Source organism: Mauremys mutica, chromosome 14 (genome assembly GCF_020497125.1).
Source record: "Mauremys mutica isolate MM-2020 ecotype Southern chromosome 14, ASM2049712v1, whole genome shotgun sequence".
In the NCBI taxonomy this organism is placed as follows: Eukaryota; Metazoa; Chordata; order Testudines; family Geoemydidae; genus Mauremys; species Mauremys mutica.
The window spans coordinates 13,062,115-13,081,043 of record NC_059085.1 but is presented as its reverse complement, the minus strand read 5'-3'; the positions used below and the strand labels follow the sequence as shown (position 1 = coordinate 13,081,043).

The window sequence follows — 18,929 nt, the reverse complement described above, 5'->3', positions numbered from 1 at the left end:
GCATGGTAGTTAAACCTAGACAGATTGCTTCCATGGGACTTTGACTTTAAGGCTCCCTTTCTGCACAGATGTGAGTATGGCAAAGCCATGCATGCTGGGACGCAAAGTTGAGTGTATGTGCCAGCCAGCCAGAAGGTGGAGGAATTAACCAGGGTGCCATTTTGGACTTGATTCTGACTCACAGAGGAACTGGTTGCAAATCAGAAGGTTGAAGTCAGCTTGGGTGAAAGTGATCATGAAATGATAAATGTCATGATTTTTAGGAAAGGAGCAGCAGGATAGGGACAATAGATTTCCAAAAGGCAGATTTAAACAAACTCAGAGAACTGGTAGGTAAAGTCCCATGGGAAAAAAATCTAATGGAAAAAGGAGTTCAGGACAGCAGGGAGTTTTTCAAAGAGACAATATTAAAAGTGTAACAGCAAACTATCCCATGCAAAGGAAAGATAGCAAGAATAGTAAGAGGCCAATATGGTTTCATCAGATTATTTAGGTAAATGGGATATATGCAAGTCAGGAGGGTCTGATGAAATTCATCCTAGTGCACTGAAGGGACTAGCTGAAGCGATCTCGGAACCGTTAGAGGTTTACCTTCAAGAACTTGGTGAGGTGTCAAAAGACTGGAGAAAGACAAACATACTGCCTATCTTTAAAAAGGAAAACAAAGAGAACTCAGGGAATTACAGACCAGTCAGCCTAACTTCAATACCTGGAAGGAAACTGGAGCAAATGATTAAACAATCAATTTGTAACGACCTAGAGGATAATAAAGACTGACCAGCATGGATTTGTCAAAAAAAAAAAAATGCAAAACCAACCTAATTTCCTTTTTTTAACAGGGTTACTGGCCTAATGGATGCAGGGAAGCAGTAGACATGATATATATTGATTTCAGTAAGGCATTTGACACAGTCCCACATGACATTCTCATATGCATACTAGGGAAATATGGTATAGATGCAATTACTATAAGGTGGGTGCACAACTGGTTGAAACACCATATTCAAAGTATAGTTATCAATGCTTTGCTACGAAAATAGGGAGACTTATGTAATTGGGTCCTACAAGGGTCTTTCCGGTAATATTCAATAATGACTTGGACAACGGAGTGGAGAGTATTCTTCTAAAATTTGTGGGAGAGGGGTTGCAAGCACTTTGGAAGACGGCATTTGAATTGAAAATGACCTTTACAAATCGGTCTGAAATCAACAAGATTAAAGACAAGTGCAAAGTACTACACTTAGGAAAGACAAATCAAATGCACAGCTACAAAACGGGGACTAACCGGCTGGGCAGCAGTAGCGACAGTAGAGAGCAACAAAAATGATAAAAGATTTAGAAAACCTGACCTGTGAGGAAAGGTTAAAAAACTGGGTATGTTTAGTCTTGAGAAGACGGGGGGCGGGGGGATATTTGATAACAGTCTTTAATGTCTGTCATAAAGAGGATGGGGATCAATTGCTCACCATGTCCACTGAAGGTAGGACAAAAAGCAATGGGCTTAATCTGCGGCAAGGGAGATTTAGGTTAGATATTAAGAAAAACGTTCTAACTACCTGGCTAGTTAAGCTCTGGAATAGGCTTTGAAGGGAGGTTGCGGAATCCTCATCACTGGAGGTTTTTAAGAGCAGGTTGGGCGAACACCTGTCAGGGATGATCTAGGTGTACTTGGTCCTGTCTCAGCGCAGGGGCTGGGCGAGGTGAGCTCCTGAGGTCCCGTCCAGCCCTACATTTCTATGACACTACATCTAACCCTAGATCTCCATGCCCCCATGCTCTTTGTTTAGATTATGCTTCAAGACAACTGTTGATAAGTCACAAATAGTATCCATGCAATGAAGACAGGGGAAGCTAAAACACGGGGAGTGGACTGGGATTCTCTGCTGTGAAAGCAATATGCACACAGCCCTTCGTGCTGATGTGGCTGCAGTTTTCCACTGCTGTGTTCAGTGTTACCATTCATGGTATCACCTGGGCTTCCTTGTCACAGCCAAACCTATTTTCTACAAAATTAACAACCACCATGATTGGGTATTTTGATTGTTACATAACAACAATATGCAGAAACCATGTGGACACAGTTGGGTTCCAAATAACGTTTTTACTGACATGCAAGGCCTCTAGGGTGACCAGACAGCACATGTGAAAAAAAAAAAGCCTATATAAGAAAAAGACCCCAAAATTGGGACTGTCCCTAAAAAATCGGGACATCTGGTCACCCTAAAGGCCTCTGTACATACACAGTGCTGGCTGGACTGGTTTTTGGCACCTTCTAAAACACAGAACAAGTAAATGCCACTAGAGGGGTCACAAATTATTTGAAGAGATGCTGCCTTATTTTCTTATACGCTCCGTATTGTCAGTCAAGGATGGGATACTGCCAGATCCTACTGCCTTAGTCATTTTCCTTATGATTTCTTTGCTGCAGTGGCAGATCTCGGTGTCTGAATGGGGCCTCTCGACCCAGCCGCTTCCATTAGCTATTGCAGTTAAGTCATAATTACGGCTGATTCAAGACTGCCAAGAAAATGCATGTTCAGAAACATGCAATCAAATTCTGACTGGCGGCTCGGCTCAGCCATGTTTGATCCCCTTATTATTCTCGATTTGCAAATATTTATATAGATGGTTTTTTGTTCAGACAAATATTTGGGAAATCGCTTCCCTTTATTAAAATATAATAGTATTCAAATATGGACAAGTGTATTCGCTAGGCATCATTACTTATTCCCCCTGCTATCCAGTTAGGGACCAGAAGCAATATCATGTGACTTCAGTGAGACATCAGGCACCATGAATGACTAGTCAAAACGAACAATTTGCTAATAATCCATAGGCTGAAAATGATTCATAGCAACTTCTCTGTTGATACTTACTAATAGGTTAGCAGAAGCCAGAATTCGCTAACATACGCAAAGGTGAAAATTGCAATTTCACTCATTCACGTGCTTAATAAAACACACCCCATTTAAAATCCTCTTGATGCTCTTACAGGCTGTAATCATTGACGTGATTGCGATATCACGGATTCAGCACTCTGATGTCACCGTACAATAGGTGGGCTAGAAAGAAGCAGGGGGAAGATCAAAAATAATAATGCACCATATGCAAGCGGGTCTGGAAAATTACAAAAAAAAAGTGTCAAGAAAAAGGGACTATTTCTAGATTAAAAATGTCTCCCCATTATGAAAGCTCTTCTTTAAAGTGAATTATGTATAAACCCCATGATAAAATGAAGTAAGGAAATGAGCCTATAACACAGGATTCATGTGGTGGTTAATGAACAAAATATAACTTTCTGTTTAGAGACAGAAATGCAACTTACATCCCATCCCATGCATTTGGAATGAAAACTGTGCTGAACAATGCTCCCGTGGCTAAAAACATGACAAAGAGGCTGGCATCAAAATATTTTTTTGTAAAGTATGCTTTAATTATAGTTCCTTTTGTGGAAAGTGAGTTTATAAACAACATACTGGATAATTCTCTGCTGAAAAATAAATCATGTCTATTTGAAACAACTGTTAATAAAGTCAAGTGCACAATATGATTTCAAAATGCTAGAGTCAAACAACGTTAGTCCTTTAATTGCACTTAGCGTTTAAAAGCCCCAAATGATAAACAGTAAGAAACATCACAAAAATAAAACAAACAAACCTATTAAAAATAAAAATAACCAAACTGCCAATAGATATGCATGTCACCGTGTCCACATACATACTAGTTCAAGTGCTTAGTAAAAGCGACTAGTGATTTGAGGGCCCAACCTGAGACCCTTTAAAGGAGCTTGATTTTCAGAGGGTTGGCACTTATTTTCAGAAAATCAGGCCCATTTAAGGTGTCAAGCTGGACACACAAAAAAACCCCAAAAAAACCCAAAACCAAGAATCCCCCCCCACCACCACCACAATCATTAGTCACTTGGAAAACCTTGGCCTGTCTAACACAAACAAGCATAATATTCCAGTATCTATAAAAGTCTCTCTAAAGAACATTCACTCTTTTCCAGCTAACGCTGGCAAGGTACTTTGAAAATGTAAAGTGCTAGATAAAGCTACAGAATATCATCTTTTAGATGCTTTAGACTTGTTTTTGTCCTTCTGTCCCGTGCAGTTTAAGTGACCTCCGGTATTAGCTTTACTTACAGTGCTCCAGCAAATTAGATGGTTTGTTTCAGGATCTTCCACCAGTGTCCACAGTTTAGTCAGGAATGCTGGCACATTACTGGAGTATCCATCCATTGCCAGGGAACTGGGTGAATCTTGCATTGTTTTTCAATGTTTTAGTTACACTAACTCCATCTCTTTCAATATGCCTGTCTTGCCGTGCGTGTGGGTCACAGGAAGACTGAACCATTTAGTTTCATCCAGGTCCAGCTGAGAGTAGGCCCCCACTCAGTCACATCAGCAGTGCTGTTCACACTCTTAAAAACTCAGCACAATGCAACGGCATCACCAGCCCCAGAGAACAATGCACAGAATTAAAATGCACTGCAGCCGATCGCACAATGCTGTGAATAAACATGCAGCGTCATGCAAAGAGAACACACGCTGTACACCTTAGGCTGGGAGGTTAACAAATCACTTAAATGAATTAAGAAAATACCTGGCTGGCATGTTTGCAGGATGGCAGGAAGCACCGACAATCGATTGTGAAGGTACTGAGTTTAAACATTAGTTAGGAGCTCCCTGTTCTGAACATTGGCAGCCCCAGATGGGCAAAATCAAGGCTGGTTTTAAGCATGCCAAACCTTAGTCAGGCTGGGCAAAACCAAAGCCGAGTCCCACATTATCTGAATCCCAGAGTTCAGTGAACTTTGGATAAACAGCTCTGGATTGGGTGAAAATAGATGATGAAAATAGATAGGCCCTGGGTGCCACAATCTGCTTTATTATTATTCCAGGTGTTTCACCCACTGCTAGTTATGAGCAGCTGGATTCATTTGCCCCAGACTCTGAAGCCCTTATTCATGTTGGTGAGCACTTACTCATGCGAGTACTCTCGTTGGCTTCCATGGGACATGACTTGTTGCTCACTCGGGTAAGTAAACGCACCACAATCTCGCCCTTTATTTGTTGTGTTAACACAGTCCACTACATGTTGTTTCCTGGGCACTTGATGACAATGTAATCAGAGCCCAGGATCATTTCAAACCAAATCAAGCTTTAAAAATCTCTCTCCAATATACACCAGGGATCTCTGACACATTCGACTGATGAACACACACATCATCTCACATAGAAGTGGGATTGTGGGATATTTTGTTGAAGTGAGAAGTAACTATCACTCCTGAAAGAGTGAAAGCTCCCTTGTGAAAAGACTGAGGAGAACGTGAGTGTCATTAGCATTCGTGCTTTTCCAAAGTGATGCCAGGGATAACAAAGGCACAGTTAGCTCGGAAATGGTTTTCTTTGAGGTCTTCGCATGAGATACTCAAACCATCATCTGGAAATTGCATTTTGCTGCAAGGAAAAGAATGCTCAGCCAGGAAGATTAATAGGGCATATGCGTTACTATTTTAAGGGTTGTTTCCCTGCCTTTATTTTACACTAGAAATTCAGGCCCTATCTAGGATGGAAGGTTTGCTGACTGGAGAACTAGTGAAGTGCTGGCACAAGAGCCAAGACAAGGAACATTGGGAATGGGTTTTTAGTCACACTCTTTAAAACGCTTTGGTTTTTGTACATTTTTGCTAGCACCTATTTAACTCAAATGACTAATTAACATTCTGGATAAATAAAGTCTTTGTTAATGTTTCAACAGCCTCACCCCTTCATTTAAGGTGTTCTACGGCACCTAATACTATGAGGCCGCAACCTGGTTGTCCTGTGGATGTTATCACAATGTAAGTGGTAAATAAATAAATCATCATCACCACCCCCGAGGTCCTCCAGAAATACCAAGAGCAAACATGACATTCCTGATGTTTCTAAGCTAATTAAAAAGCCGGGGAGGGTGGGGGGGAACCCATAAATATCATGCTTTCTTTATATGTAATAAACAAACAAACAAACAAAGCACTAGCCCCTTTCTTTTAAAACCCTTTGCTGATTGTCTTTAAGTGCTCCATTTCTACCGCAAAGCAAGAGAAATTGTGCTTTCTACAGCAGTCGGGCTGGGGTTGGAGAGAGAACGTTCCTGTGTGTGTCTGAATGTGAGTGTGTAAGTAGTATGGAAGCAACAGAAAGAGTCTGCGATAGCCCGAACCAATACCCCAGGTTCACCCGTCCTGCTCGGAAACACGTCTGTAATGTGGCAGAGTCTGTGGCTCCAGAATAGGCCTTATCAGCCATCAGCAGACCCACAGATAATTTGAAAGGGACAATCCGTGAAAAGACAATCATCCTCGACTGTGAGGGATTCCTGATGATGATGATGATGTAGTATGGGATGTGGTTTTTGAGGCATTACCCTAAAATCTCTGAAACTCCATTCACTTGGAATCTTTGTATCCGCATATTATTATTTTTTTTCAAACTGGCTTCAGTCGAAACAGGTACGTCACTGAACTACTGTCGGTTTCCAGGGGTGACGTTCTTTGGTAATCTTGAGAGTGTATCGTTTCAGACTGGGGCAGTGTACGAGGAAGGTATCTACCACTTCCTGACTAACCACACAGTAACAGTGAATCTCTGTTAGATTGACACACTTCCTCGCCAGGTCTATTAGCGAGGCGTTCAAATCGTCCGAGGGGGTCGTGTGGAGCACCAGCCTGGTTAAGGTCCTGCTGTAACTGCTGGTGACAAACCTCACCTGGTGCACCATGTATGTAAAAGTATTCAGTTGTAAAGTACCCACGGGTATATTGGGCTTTAGGATGCGTGGTATCTTCCAGGCAGGGACTGTGTGATCAAACTCCAGGTCTACACAGAGTTGAGGATGCTTCTGGATCACGGCAGCCCAAAGCTCTTCAGAGATGACTGGAATATATTTGTCCAAGCGCTCACAAAAAATATCTAAGCGTGTGAAAGCCCCTCTCTCTGGCTTGATCAGTTCCGCAAACACATCATTAGACAGGCTGGCATAGTAGACTCCCAAGGTAGACAACTTAGGACATACATTCAGAACCTCTTGGATGGTTTCTGGCTTCACGTTGCAAACCAGAGTGCGGTTGTTGATGAACAAGCTGCGCAGGTTTGGGCTGCTGGTGGCTATGAGTCCAACAAGCCCGTCATCCAGAGTGAACGGCATTCTCCGGAAATCAATATGCTGAAGGTCTATTTGGTTTTCTCTCTGGCATATCTTTCGTATGCTCTGCAGGATGTCCTGGCCAGAGTAGAAATAAGGGTTCTCCCCTTTGCACATGATGCACAGCTTCTGCAGCTTGTGGTTCTGTCCGGCCAACATGTCTAGAATGTGGGTGACATTCTTCCGATTTATCTCCTTGGACTGATCAAACACAATCCTCAGGTGTTTGATCTGGCTCAGGAACTGGTGTAAACTCTGCAGCATGCCCTCCTCGTTCTCCGAATCACAGCTGGAAGAGCATTATGAACACAATTAGCTGTTTTGCTGGAGCTGCAACAAGTGAACACAATGTCTATAGTTTGGCTCACTGTCCTTTATTATTAATTTATTTATTATCTATCTCCTCCACTGCCTTAGAGATCTGTTCTCACTTGGTTTAGAGGATCAGGCACCGGTCTGGGAGTCAGGGGACCTGGGGTTTACTCCCAAGCCAGCCACTGACTTGCTGTGTGATGCTGGACAAGTGACTTCCATGCTCTTTGCCTCTGTTTCTCCTCTCAACCCTTATCTGTCTGTTCTATTTAGATTATACGATCTTCAGGACGGACTCTCTCTATGTGTTTATACCGTGTATGGCACAACAGAGCCCCATCTCTGGTTGGTCCACTAGGTCCTATTGTAATACAAATAATAGATAACAACAATACAATTAGTTACGGGGCTCGATTACTATGTACAGACCGAGGTGAGTTCCAGTCCCATGGAGCTTACATTCAAACTCTCTTTTCACTCCGTCTCATACACTAGAGCTTGGATCACCAGCTTCAACAGCACCATGACAATCATTCCAGTGACCGTGGCTGAAGCTTTCCCTTTGCACCTGAATGTGGCCTAGTGTTACAGAGCACAGGAGTGGAATTCAGGGGCTATTCCCTGCTCTGCCTGCTGTCCCGGGGCAAGTCTCTTCCCCTTTCTGGGCTTCTGCTTCCCACTCTTTAAAATGGGGGTAACGACGCTGGCCGCCTTTGTAAATCCGTGGACGAAAAGCGCTATATCAAAGCTAGGTGAGGATTATGCTGATGGCATCTCCTTGACACTTTTCAAAGCACATTTAATGCCATGACTTATCCCTTTCCTTGACTTATGATTCTTAATGTGTTCTTTAAAAAACAACAATGGTCTAACCCTATTTTCTCTACCGCATACACAACCGCTACTTGTAGAGATACTGTTACTTACATAGTTGCATAGATTAGAAAGCCCGAAGGGACCACTGTGACCATCTAGCCCAGTGGTTCTCCTTTCGGGAGTCTGCTTTGTCTTGCGTACCCCCAAGTTTCACCTCACTTCAAAACTACTTACTTACAAAGTCAGACATAAAAATACAAGTGTCACAACCACACTGTTACTGAAAAACTGCTGACTCGCTCACTTTTACCATATAATTATAAACTAAATCAATTGGAATATAAATATTGTACTTGCATTTCAACGTGTGGTATATAGAACAGTATAAACAAGCAGGGGTGCTGGAACAATTTGTATAGTGGGGGTGCTGAGAGCCATTAAACCAAACTGTAAACCCCGTATACAATGGAAACCACTTCAAGCGAGGGAGTGCGGCAGCAACCCCAATACCACTAGTTCCACCACCTCTGTAAACAGGGCTAGCTCAGTGGTTTGAGCATTGGCCTGCTAAACCCAGGGTTGTGAGCTCAATCCTTGAGGGGGCCACTTAGGGATCTGGGGCAAAAATCAATACTGGGTCCTGCTAGTGAAGGCAGGGGGGTAGACTTGATGACCTTTCGGGGTCCCTTCCAGTTCTATGAGATCGGTATATCTCCATATATTTAAACAAGTCATTGTCCATATGAAATTTTAGTTTGTACTGACTTCGCTAATGCTTTCTATGTAGCCGGTTGCAAAACTAGGCAAATATCTAGATGAGTTGATGCACTCCCTGGAAGACCTCTGCATACCCTTGGTTGAGAACCACTGATCTAGTCTGACCTGTATAACACAGGCCATAGGACTTCCCTGTATTAATTCCTAATTAAACTAGAGCAGATCTTTTCGAAAAACATCCAATCTTGATTTTAAAATTGCTAGTGTTGTTCCAATGGTTTATAAGTATTCACATCTATAGGCTGTAATCAGCAATGCGGTTTTTGAATGAAGAACAGTGCTTTAAGATAAATAAGTTGTACTGCAAGATTTATACGAGATGCTGTATGCTTGACTGCACAGACACCTACAAACAGTAGAAACTACCTCCTCTCACCTGATCTCTGTGAAATGCCACACGGAGCTCGCGGAAACAGCTGCGGCCCAATGTTTGCACACTTGGAAGGCTGTGTATCTATCTCGGAGAGACAGGTAGTAAAATATATGGACAAGGATTTCTTCCGGGACGTAGTTCCAAAATTCTGATCTTGGAGCAGGCATCTTTCTGACCCAACAAGCGGCAGCACCGAGAACCACCTTCCAGACTGCAAATAATTCCCTAGATTACCTGGTGCAGAAAAAGAAAACACATTAACCCAACCCTAGTTTGATATAATGCTATTACAGCGGGTCAGAATTTTTTCTTACATTTTGAAAATTTCACCATAATTTTGACATGTGTAAAACAAACATTGAGGTGGCAAAGTTTGCAGACAATACAAAATTACTCAAGACAGTTAAGTTCAAAGCAGACTGCAAAGAGTTACAAAGGGAGCTCACAAAACTGGGTGACTGGGAAACAAAATGACGGATGAAATTCAGTATTGATAAATGGAAAGTACATTGGAAAACATAATCACAACTATACATATAAAATGATGGATTCTAAATTAGCCGCTACCGCTCAAGAAAGAGATCTTGGGAGACATTGTGGATAGTTCTCTGAAAACTTCCACTCAATTTGCAGCAGCAGTCAAAAAAATCTAACAATGTTAAGACCCATTAGGAAAGGGATAGATAAGGCAGCAAATATCATAATGCCACTATATAAATCCATGGTACGCCCATACCTGGAACACTGCTTGCAGTTCTGGTCACTTCACCTCAAAAATATATATTGGAATTGGAAAAGGTACAGAGAAGGGCAACAAAAATTATTAGGGGGATGGAACGGCTTCCATACGAGGAGAGGTTAAAAAGACTGGGGCTGTTCAGCTTGGAAAAGAGATGACTAAAGGGGCACATGAGAGGTCTATAAAATCAGGAACGGTGTGGAGAAATAGTGTTATGTACCTCTTCGTGTAACAGAAGACCCAGGGGTCACCCAATTAATAGGCAGCAGGCTTAAACAAACAAAAGGAAGTACTTCTTCACACAACGCACAGCCTGGGGATGCTGTAAAGAACAAAAGTATATCTGGGTTCCAAAAACAATTAGATGAGTTTATGGAGGATAGGCCCATCAATGGTTATTAGCCAAGATAGTCAGGGATGCCAACCCATGATCTGGTAAAGCCTCTGACTTCCAGAAGCTGGGACTGGATGGCAGGGGAGGGATCATTCGATAAATTGCCCTGTTCTGTTCATTCCCTATGAAGCATCTGGCACTGGCCACCATTGGAAGGCAGGGTACTGGGCTAGATACCTTTGTGGTCTTACCCAATATGGCCATTCTCATGTTCTTAAACACAAAAAAGTAAGTTTAGACAAACTTTGGCCAATTTCCTTTCCCCATCCACTCCATTTTTTGACCAAACATAGAAGCTGGCGGAAATTTTTTGTCAATTCCAAATTTCAAAATTCTGGGAAAAAAAGTTTCCCAGAAACTACCAGCTCTAAACACGATTAACTTTATATAATGCATTATTTAAAAATAACAATTTTCTACACTGATATTCAAACAGATGTAGGGATTTAGCTCAAACTGGGTGGGGGGGAAGAATCCCTCATTTTGGGGACAAAGGCCAAGCATGAAAAATTTAACCCAAAAGTTGAATTATCCAGTGTATGGCAAAACAAGGAGTTATAATGAAAACTAATTTGTGATTTTGACCACAGCAATTATTAGCTGCAATTGCTAATATAAGAAATGGCAGTTTGGTATAAGGATTTTATTGTGATGATCACACTAATCATACATTCATGTACGTGTGTTGCATATTGACATAGGACCTTTTCATTTAATTATGCTTCTGTGTAAATTATGATGCAAGAGAATGAATGCATGGGAAGTATACTGAAATGTAAAGCACAAAACCACACGTACATCTCTGCAATATTATTTCTCAGTGCTGCTTGGAGTATGCTCTGTGTCCAGCCACTGTACTGCTACACAAATAAAATTACCAGCGGTAAGTTTTTATTTGACTCTTTTCAACTTTCTTAACAACATAGTGGTGGACTTTAAAATGAAAGGCTAAAATCTTTAAAATCTGCAGGTTCTTTCCCTTTCAGATTACAGCAGCAGAATTGCCAATTCTCATGATTTTATTGTGAGTCTTGTGATATTTGGTTCTTTTCTTGATGCTCCAGCTCCTGGAGTCATGTTATTATTTTGTGAGCAATTCAGCTTTCATGTGAATAAAAAGGGAAATTTCTAGTTTTAAAAATTCAAAAATCAGAAGCCAGAGAAAGATCCCAATATATATATATATATATATATACTTTAAAAAAAATCTTGTAATTTTTAAGCCACTCATGATTGCTTTATGCTTGAGGGTGACAATACTGCAGCAACCATGCTCTCTTGTCAGATATCCCACCTGCTTATGCCCTGCCTCTCACCCCCTTACTGACTGCCCAGCAATGCGCTCCTGCTTCCTGCCTGGGAGATGCCTTCTTGCTTCCCCTGTTTCCTGCATATGTCCTCTTCATTATCTCCGACAGCTCACCCTCAGCAATCCTACTTCGAGCTCAGATGTAATAAACTCTCTCATTATTCCAGCACTTGCCTAAGTACTAAACTACTCATCATCACTCCTCCCCTATACACAACTGTTGTGATTTTATCATGAGCAGTGGTTTTCTTAAAGCCCCAGTTCCTGGAGTCATGTGAAAATCTCAGCTTTCATTCACAACATTTCCCCTCCTCCCCACCAGGATTGCACAGAAAAGCTTGAAAGCCTGATCTAAGTGCCTCCTAGAGACTCAGAAACCAGAAAGCAAAGGGAAAAAACCCCACGTATATTCCTTTTCTATAATCTCATTATCTTGGGACTGGCAATACTGGCTACTCGTTACTTTCCTGCAGAGTCTGAGGAGTTAATGGCCTGTTCTCGGGAAGGCTCAGCCGGATGGATGCGCCGCTCCCCCAGGCTTTGCTCCCCGCACATGCCCCCGAGAGGCGCCCAGGTCTGGGCTGTGCGGCGGTCCCAGCTGCCCCGCACCCCAGGGCGGCAGGGGGGGTAGGAGGAGCCGATCAGAGGGGCGGGTCGCCCCGGCCCAGCCGGCCCCGGGAAGCGGGCGCTGCGGCGCTGCCTTAGCGAAACACGGAGCAGCTTTTCCCCCCTGACGAGCTCTCCCCGCCGGGCAGGGACCGGCGCCGCGGCAGCGTCTCCGGGCCGCCCCCCCCCCCATTTGTTCCACCCCCCGGGCGCGGGGAGGGGGTGGGTGCAGCTTCCCGCGGGGGCACGGAGCGGCTACGGGACACCCCGGCTTTAGTGCCTCCCTCCCCGGGGAAGGGGCACCGCCTACCCGGCCAAGCGCAGCTGTTCTTCCCCCTCCCCGGCCTCGCTCACCGCTGCTCCGGGGCCCGGGCGGATCCGCCTGGCCGCCCCCGCCGGCCGGTTCCCGGGCGGAGCGGAGGGCGGGCTCCTGGCGTGGGAAGGAAATGGCCCTTCCCTGGCCTGGCCCCGCGGCGAGAGCCCGGCTGGGTTTGCAGCCGGTGCCCGCCCACCAGCGCACCGCCGCCCGGGGAGTCACCCGCCGGCTCCCCGGGAGATCCCTGGCTGGGCCGCTTCACTGGCGAAGGAAAGAGTTGCCAGGACCAGAACCGCACCCCTCTCAGCTGTTCTGTGAATCAGAGACTATCGGGGTTGGAAGGGACCTCAGGAGGTCATCTCGTCCCACCCCCCTGCTCAAAGAGAAGCGCTCTGGGGCTTTTCACCCCCAGAAACGGAGCCAACAAAAGATATTCCCTCACCCACCTGGTGTCGCTCATCATCTGGCACATACGTGACTTCATCGCTGTGTGCCTCAGTTCCCCCCTCTGAAAAACAGTCATTCACTAAACCAGCCAGCTGAAGCTCTGCTATCTGAGCCTCCTTTTTCAAGGAGCTGCCTGGTCCTCTTAACCCCTATCTGAAGTCACACGACAGACATTGCACAAGCCGTTTTAGAACTGGGGTACTGCTGTATTGCTGCCTTCACAGGGCTGCTATACAAGAATAGGTTTCAGAGTGGTAGCCGCATTAGTCTGTATCAGCAAAAAGAACAAGGAGTCCTTGTGGCACCTTAGAGACTAACAAATTTATTTGGGCATAAGCTTTTGTGGGCTAACGCCTACTTCATCAGATAATCTCAAAGTGCTTAACAGACGCTATCAGACAGAAGGTACTCGAAAAAGACAAATCATAATTGTAGTTCTGAAAAGGAAGTGGCAAGCTCTGGATCAACTAATTAAAGACTCAAAGGGCTGGTCTACACGGGGGGGGGGAGGTAATCGATCTAAGATATGCAACTTCAGCTACGTGAATAGCGTAGCTGAAGTCGAAGTATCTTAGATCAATTTACCTCGGTCCTCACGGCGCGGGATCGACATCCGCGGCTCCCCATGTCGATTCCGCTACCGCCGCTTGCTCCGGTGGAGTTCCAGAGTCGACGGGAGCGCGTTTGGGGATCGATATATCGCGTCTAGATGAGACGTGATATATCGATCCCCGAAAAATCAATCGCTACCCGCCGATACAGCGGGTAGTCTGGACGTACTTAAACATTAACTAGTGTCTTCTTTCTTTTTTTTTCCTTGTCTTTTCACACAGAATTTTACCTGCTCAGCAGAACTCTCTGGAGAGAAAGTTGATGTTTGACATTTGTCACCAATACTCCTGTTGAAAATTCACCCTTGAGTTATCAGGTGGAAATAATAGGCTAGCCGAGTAGTCTGCACTTATTCATGATCCCAGCTGTCTTCGTTTCTTATGCATAAAGCACAGAACTCCTGGGTTCTCTATCCAGCTGTGACACTCGCTGCTTGACCATTGTTAAATCATTAGACCCATATTTTCAGAAGTGCCCAATAAGTTTGGGTGTCCAGCTTCAATGCCTAGGGACCTGATCTTCAGAAATGCTAAGCACCCACAATTCTTCCCAATAGGCGTGTAGGATGCTCAGCATTTGAAAACTCAGATCCAAGATCTCTAAAATTGGGGCATCCAAACCTGAGGCACCCGGAAAAGGTGGCCACTTTTGAAAGTGGGGGCCCTACAAGGCTGTGCCGTAATGCCCCCACAGGGCCGGCTCCAGGCACCAGCATAGGAAGCAGGTGCTTGGGGTGGCCAATTCAAAGGGGCGGCACGTCCGGGTCCCTCATTCCCTCTCTTTCTCTTTGAGCTGCCGCCCAACTGCCGAAGAGGAAGCAAGGGAGGACCCGCCACCGAAGAAGCGGCGCGATTTAGCTGCCGCCGAAGTGCCGCCGCTCATCTTTTTGTTTTGAGGCAGCAGAAAAGCTGGAGCCGGCCCTGTGCCCCCATCTGTGAAACAGGGATAATAATACTTACCCACCCCTCATACGAAGCTCAGGCCCCAATTCTGAAACTGGATCCGCATTTGGCATTCCTCAGTGCCCATATGTAACTTCCAGGATCAGGGCTTTACATTGTGAAGTGCTTTGAGCAACTCGGATGGCAGCTGCTGTAGAACTGCAAGATTCTACTATTCAGTGTCTCCAAATGATCTTTTTGTGCCAAGAGGGAATGTACTTCCTGGGATGGGGTTACTCTATGGAAGGCGGGTCTCAAGAAATCCAGTCAAGGAGTACAGGTATACTAGGAATCCCCTCACCTTGTATTAGCACAATGTCCTACACAACGGGCTTAATCCTTTCAAAAACCAGGTCATTTTTGTGTTTAGTCTTAATCTCCAAACCAAGGCTGCTGCTGCTGCCAGGCTAACCTACCCTATGGACAGAAAGTTCTGAGACAAGAATTTGCACCATCTTTCTATGATCTGAGGCTAATTAATGTAGTTGCCGCCTATCCTTCAAGTACAGTTAGGTTTTAAAAAGATAGACGTGTGAAGAAAAGATCAGACCGGACTGCTACATCATATCAGACAGCAGCCGAGGAGCCATCTATGAGCCAGAGAAGATGGGAGTGTACCTGGGCTCACTTTTACAAGGTTCCCTCATGGGCTTAATTGGGGTAGATTAAGAGGAGGGCGTAGTTCACCTGTGGGATGTTTGGACTCTGCTTGCAGGAGCTCAGGATGTTTTCCCTTGCAGAATTTTTGTCTGGCAGGCTGTTTCCAACAAGCTCCTTTTCCTTAGCAGAGAAATCTGTTAGTTCTTCTGTTGTTTATTTGAAGGTATGTTTCATCAGGGGGAGGGATAGCTCACTGGTTTGAGCATTGGCCTGCTAAACCCAGGGATATGAGTTCAATCCTTGAGGGGGCCATTTGGGGATTGGTCCTGCTTTGAGCAGGGGGTTGGACTAGATATCATTTGAGGTCCCTTCCAACCCTAATATTCTATGATTAGGTGTGCTTTGTGACAGATTGTATGAAAGAACTTCACTGCAGCACAGGCTGGTTACAATCTTGGCACTAATGAGCTCAAAATAAGGTTGCTCTGATCCTGCAATGAGCTCTGTGTTTGTACAGCTTTGTTCCAAGATCGGGACCTTATTTCCCTGCCAGTCAATAGCTATTATGAGTAGGGCACTCCAGGCTTGGAAGCCAAAAGATTCCTCCACATTCTACGTGAATTCTCTGCATTTTACTTTGCAATCGTGCATTTTAAGAGATCTCCTCCTCCTCTATTTCTGCCCACTTCATCTTAAGCAATGCTGACGTTCGTCTCTTCCCAAGAAGTTTAACAAATACCTAAAGTAGAGCTGGTCAAAAATTCTCCATCAAAACTGTTTTTACTGATGGAAAATTGGGATTTTGATTAAAGTAGATTTTTGGTTAAAGTGCTTTCTGGAGGAAATTGATTTTTTTCTCAAGAACATGAACAAAAACTTTTCAATTTTTTGACTGAACTATTTCAAGGTTTATAAAAGATTTTGCCAAAAAGGCAAGATTTTCAGTGGAACCTGCCCCCCATTTTCTGACCAGCTCTACTTACAAGCAAACATGACTTCTAAAGTTCAACCATTCAACCATCACTTCAGCGATATGAATACATGCTGTGAGGCCCCCTGAATGTTGTATGTTCCAGTGCGACTCAGATCAGTGTAGCAACAGTACCAAGTGTCTCCTACAATGGGTAATTTGAAAAACATGCTTATGATCAACATACGGTTAAACCCTTTTCCTAGGCACTTAGCCTCAAGACAGCTAGTAAGTAATTTGCACACTGCTTTTAAAATAAATGCTGCACATTTCTATAGGAGAAATATGAACATATTAATATATCATGCACCTAGGAAAGCACTCCAGTTAGGAAGAGGTTAGATCGTAGCACCCTAATCACTGAACAATCACACTTTAAATTGAAGCATAGATGTACCCTAAGTGATTAATCCAACACCGCCTGGGAGGTCTGTGGCAGAGCAAGGAACACTGGAGACCCAACTTTGGTTCCTTGCTTTGCCACAAACCTCCTTTGTGATGTTAAGTGAATCTAGGGTGACCAGATGTCCCGATCTTATAGGGACAGTCCTGATTTTGGGGTCTTTTTCTTATATAGGCTCCTATTACACACACACCCCCCCCCCCGCCGCCCTCAATCCCCATCCATATTTTTCACATTTGCTGTCTGGTCACCCTAAGTGAATCACTTGGGTTTCAGGTGTGATTAGAGCAGGTACTCCCATTAGCTTTAATCCAGCTAATGAGGGGGAAATAGCGGAGAAGATATGGCAGCATGGGGTTCAGCGCAGGCTACCTGCCTGATTACAAGACTGGGGTTCCTGGCCTGTATCAGGATCAGTGCTGCCATGTCTTCACTGCTATTATTACCTACACTCACTCGATTAAAGTACACCTCCCTGTGCTACAGTTACATCTTAACCTGCATCCTCGGGGTATGCCCAGACGGCAGTCTCTGGGCATATCGGAGCTATGTGGCACAGCTGAGCTTTAATCTAGCTAGCTCAGGCCCCAGACTTGGCAGCGGGGGTGGCCCCGTGAGTATTACATAGGGATCCGAGTGAGTTTGAACAGCCTGCGCTGAAGCTCGCGCTGCCACAGCTTCACCAGTTCGGGACCTGAGCTAGCGAGGCTAAAGCGAGCTCCGGTACGTTGCAGTCGCACCCTGTGACAGCAGCCTGGATGGACACGCACGTCTCAGTTCCCCATCTGTACACTGGGGATAATAGTACTTCCCAGCCACACAGGGTGTTGTGAGGTGCTCAGTAAGGGGGCGGGGGATAAATACCTGAGATAAAAGTCATAGTCAACAGGCATGAGCTTTTCTCCTTGTCAGTTACATGGACACATTTAAACAGCTGCTAGCTTACCCGGCCTTTATCCTTCAAAAGGAGCCCAAGCAGCGCATTCTTACCAGCTCCTCAGGCTTTGCACTACGGGGCTTTCCCGTCACTAGGGCTGGTTCAAAATGTTCCCTGTTCCTTTGCTCCCCTCCACTGGCAACTGTTTTTATACGTGGATTGCTGAGTCTCACAGCTCTTTTCCTGGGGCTGTCTCTCTGGGTTGTCTCTCTTTCACTACGCTCCCGGTCTGCACAGATCTGCCAAGCCGCCCTCTTCTTTCAGAAAGAAAAGATGAGATCCCTGACCGCCACCAGATTAATTTCTCTGACTTCCTGGGTTCAGGGAAGTCTGTCTTCATCTCCGTTAGCAGATGTTTCGCAGATACTGAATCCCTGCTAGACATCTTGATGTCTTGGGCAGTCATTGTTTATATGATATCTAGGGCAAGGAAAAGTATTCAAACAGAACTTCCTGCCTCAGTCACTATGCGATCAGTATCTTGCCTGCCAAGTTCCCTGATATCTTTTCAGTCTGTACGAACAGTCTTATTCCTACAGGGGCGAGTTCTCTGCAAAAGCCAACCTGCTGGCCAGAAACTGTTGCCCTTATCACACAAGTATCCGAAGGCTGGACTAGTCGGGGGGCCTGATCTTGCAAGGTACTGAGCCCCCTCTGCCCCCGTTCAAGCCACCAGGCAATAGGAGCTGAAGGCACTTTGCAAGAGGCGCTCCATGCCTTATCGGATTTGGAGCCTAGTAAGGCAACAAGAATTTAGCCCCACCTTAGCAAACTATTCTCTTGTATCCTGTCATCACCTCGGGCTGGAGTTCTCATAAAGACCCAGATTTAAGGTCAGAAAGGATCGTCATGATCAGCTACTCTGACCTCCTGCACATCACAGGCCACAGAACCTCGCCCAGTCCCTCCTGTCATAGACCCCTAACCTCTTTCGTTGTAAATCAAGTGCTGCCAACTGGTGATTTTATCCTGTCTCTTGAGGTATTTGGTGCTGCTCTGAAAGCAAAGACCCAGCTGCTGAGGTTATATGAGGACATTAGACTCCCAGCTTTCATGCTAAAAGAAGAGGAAGCTACTAGTCCTTGTGATCTTAGGGAAAAGCCCAACAACCAGCAAGCAAATAACCCAACATGTATTTTTTTAAAAAAACCTCATGATTTTTAAGCCACTCCTGATTTTTTAGGGTCTG

General features: G+C 44.7%; 2 protein-coding genes across 8 annotated transcripts in view; both read right to left on the bottom strand.

The window, feature by feature from the left end:
* Positions 1-4,268, bottom strand: part of HSF4 (heat shock transcription factor 4) — a 30,911-nt gene extending 26,643 nt beyond the window's left edge. The window contains exon 1 of the mRNA XM_044986963.1: positions 4,146-4,268. Coding sequence (XP_044842898.1) covers positions 4,146-4,268 — 123 coding nt within the window. The remainder of the gene's footprint in view (positions 1-4,145) is intronic.
* On the bottom strand, positions 3,410-13,380 carry FBXL8 (F-box and leucine rich repeat protein 8). 7 transcript variants are annotated; one of them, XM_044986954.1, is made up of 3 exons: positions 13,277-13,380; positions 9,470-9,700; positions 3,410-7,477 (listed from the first exon to the last, which is right to left on the bottom strand). In XM_044986954.1, the coding sequence occupies exons 2-3, from the start codon at positions 9,631-9,633 to the stop codon at positions 6,502-6,504; spliced, it is 1,140 nt and encodes a 379-aa protein (XP_044842889.1). In that variant the 5' UTR covers positions 9,634-9,700; positions 13,277-13,380; the 3' UTR covers positions 3,410-6,501. The 7 variants fall into 7 exon arrangements, with proteins under 7 accessions (XP_044842889.1, XP_044842888.1, XP_044842887.1 ...); XM_044986953.1 differs by lacking the exon at positions 13,277-13,380 and adding an exon at positions 12,825-13,033; XM_044986952.1 differs by lacking the exon at positions 13,277-13,380 and adding an exon at positions 12,869-13,033.
* Between the last annotated feature and the right edge of the window lie 5,549 nt (positions 13,381-18,929).